Source organism: Lipotes vexillifer, unplaced genomic scaffold, assembly GCF_000442215.2.
Source record: "Lipotes vexillifer unplaced genomic scaffold, Lipotes_vexillifer_v1.1 scaffold611, whole genome shotgun sequence".
Classification (NCBI taxonomy): domain Eukaryota; kingdom Metazoa; phylum Chordata; class Mammalia; order Artiodactyla; family Lipotidae; genus Lipotes; species Lipotes vexillifer.
In genome coordinates, this window is record NW_006785619.1 from 556,450 (window position 1) to 559,619 (window position 3,170).

The following is a 3,170-nucleotide window of genomic DNA, read 5'->3' on the forward strand; positions in this document are numbered from 1 at the left end:
AAAAAAAAAAAAAAAGTTCGAGTTCAGTTTTATTTGGGGCAAAATGAGGACTGCAGCCCTGGAGACAGATAACTCTGAGAAACTGCCCCGAGGAGGTGAGGGGAGGAGCCAGGATATATAGAGATTTTGCAACAAAGGGCAGGTAGTTGGGAACATCAAAAGATTATTGTTAATTAAAGAAAACCAGATATCTCAAGTTAAGAAATGTAGCGCTTTTCTATGTATGGAAAGATGCAAGGGTCTGGGCTCACTGAAATCATTCCTTTGATATGCACCTCAGCCATCTGGGGCCAGTATCATGTATTTTCACATCCTGAGTTTCCTCAGGGCTCACCGCAGGGAGTGGCTGCAGTCTGAAGGCTGCTAGATGGCAGGTATTCTTTTCAGCCCCGAGTGCCCTCAGGGCTCACCAGCTCACATTGGAGGGTTGCAATGTTGATGACTGTGACATCCTTTGTTTATTGATATGGCAGGAAATATTCCATTTATAAATATTCCATTTATCACAGCCCACAAGAAGGCAGCAGAGGCTGCTGGAGAGAAACGTACTGATGGTTGCACCTGCTCCGTCTCACCCTGCAATGCTGTCCACCAGGTCTTTTTGGGTGAGCCCCCTCTCCCACGAAATCCAAAACCTCTAGACTCTCTCCAAGCCTCCTGTTTAAACACTGAATCCTCTTGTCTTCAGAAGATTCAACAATATCTAAAATCATTTTTGAGTGTTCACTACATACCAGGCAGCACGTGGGCCCTGGGGGTGCAGAGGGGAGTAGACAGATATGGCCTCTCCCCATGCAGCCTACTGCCTGGTGGAAAAGTCTGCCAGCCCGCTACCCCAGTGTGGTGGGAATACCTGTCCTTCCTGCTGTTCCTGCCCTACCCAGCTCCCACCCTCACCTGCAAGAGCACCTGCCCTCCCTTGGTCTGCCAGCCTCAGGACTGAGAGGTCCCTCCTCCCAGCCCAGGCTAACCAATCTTCCTCCCTGAGCTTCGAGTCCCAACCCCTCCTGGTCTCCACAGAGCTTCACTCCATCACCAGCACGAACACCTGACACCCCTCCCCCACCCCAGCTCCAGCCCGTCAGCCTAGAATTGCTCAGATCCTTCTCACCCTAAAACCTTCCCTCAGACACTTGGAGCCTTCGGTCAAGATTTGCTAGAGAAGGATCCAGGCAGGGGGCTTGGGGTAAGTGGGAATCTTCCAGAATCTCTGTAATTTCCCTCCAACACACACCTACCCACCCCCCCCACACACACACAGACACACACATGGCACACGCTACTTAGGTTGGAAGAGGGGAGACCCCTTTCTTGGGGTCCTGGGGGTGGAGAAGGAGGTGAGGTCAGGGGACAGTCCCTGGTCACAGAGTGAATGTGACAGAGACCTCGGAGGGACAGAGGGCGACCAGCAGCTAGACCAAGGTGGAGCGAAGCCCCAGACACCAGACACTTGCCTTTCCAGAATGGATCTTCTCTCCTGGGACTGCACCCGCGAGTGCCTGGGCCCTCACCTCTGCAAAGCTGGTGGTCGTTCTCCTCAGAGCCCAGCTGCTGGATGTCCTGAAAGTCCCTTGCCATGCTGGGTCCTGGGCTGGGGCTGGACCCGGGCTGGGGCTGGGGCTGAACTCGGGCTTGATGCTGTGCTAAGATGCTAATTCAGGTGGAGGCTGATAGTAGGTCGAGGCAACTGTTTGGGTTGGATCTGAGGTTGGCGGGAAGTGTGGGGCTGAAATACAGCTGGGCCCCATCCTTCCTCAGGAGATGCTTGGGCCTTGACATGGCCGGGAGCCTCCCCTCCATATGTTCCAAATCACCCCACATCTTCCCATCAGCCCCCCACTCTCTCTGAACCAGGGTCTCTTTAATCCCAGACATCCCCGGTCCCGCCTGCCTCCCGACCTTGGTTACCTGCTACAGGTTTGGAGGGCCGATTCTCCAGTCTCCCAGGCAGCCCAAGCCCCAGGGTGAAGGAGGGGCTTCAGCCAGGAGAAGTGGAGCAGGTGGTGCTCACAGAGGAAAGGAAGGGGAGGGGGCCGGTCCAGGCGAGGGCCCTGAACCCGTGTGTCTGAGTGTCCAAGTGCTTCTAACCTGGCATCTCCTGCCCCTGGCTGGGACTTTGGACGGTAAACAGAAGTGGCTGGAACTCAGGCAAAGCGTGATGGGGGCGGGGGGCAGGACTGTCTCTGTCCCTCACAGAGAAGGGGTCTCTTTGGTCCGCTTTCCCGCCACAAGCAAGTCACCTCACTCCTCACGGCACATTTGGAAGGGGGCCAGGCCAGGAGGGGCCGGGGTGCAGTTGGCTCTTCCCCCTCTGCCCCTCCCCCCTTTCACTTCCCGCCTCTGAATTTCCCAGAATTGTTGGGCAGATATCCCTGACCAGGATCAGAGGGCTCGCTTCTGTGCTCTTGCCCAATCCGGCATCTGAGCCTAGGCGCACCCCGCCGCGTCCCGCTGCGTCTGCCACCAGGCTCCCCGGCTCTGGGCCAGATGGCCTCACTCTCCAGGAGGGGAGTAAAGTCCCTCAGGGACCCAAAGTTTGAGGGAAGGAGGGAAGAGCATCCCTTCAGAAGGCAGTGGGCAGGAGAGGTTCAACCTCATAAATAAGCCCCTTCTGTGGCCCTGGCAACACAAACCTCGGTCCTCACACCCAGCCATGGGGCTGAATGATCCAAAGACCTTTCCTCAGGTAACTCTCACCCCAGAAGGTGGGTCTTCTGCTGTTCCCACTTCACAGAGGAGGAAATAAAGCCTTGGGGAGATTAAGTGACTTGACCCGGGTGGAGGTGGGTAGGGAAATTGGGAGGCAAAACCGTATAAAGAAGAAAAAAGGCATACCATCAGACGGGGTTGTGAGGAAGACGTGCCTCCAAGAACTGAGAAGCGTGATTAACTCACCGTCTACTATCGCGCGAATTCGCTGTCTACTCTCGCGCGAACTCACCGTCTACTCTCGCGCGAACAATAGCTTGGGAAAGAAAACCAGGTTTTCGTCCCTCATTTTCTGATCCTCACCAAACTTAGCTGCAGGCTACGGGCAGAGTTCCTTTTATAAAGCTGCCTGTGTTTCCCCTTGTGCTGAAAAGGGTTTGGGATAGAGGCCTGTGCTTTTCTTGGGGTAACTTTCTGACACACAGGAAGTAGCCACACACTCCAATAGCCTGGCATTCCTG

At 55.1% G+C, this 3,170-nt stretch overlaps 1 protein-coding gene across 1 annotated transcript in view; it reads right to left on the bottom strand.

Annotated features, from left to right (window-relative positions):
* The window catches only part of ASGR2 (asialoglycoprotein receptor 2), a 14,312-nt gene extending 12,707 nt beyond the window's left edge, over window positions 1-1,605 (bottom strand). Inside the window, exon 1 of the mRNA XM_007457736.1 lies at window positions 1,455-1,605. Within this exon, the coding sequence (XP_007457798.1) occupies window positions 1,455-1,578 (124 nt within the window). The 5' untranslated portion in view covers window positions 1,579-1,605. The remainder of the gene's footprint in view (window positions 1-1,454) is intronic.
* Window positions 1,606-3,170: the final 1,565 nt, after the last annotated feature.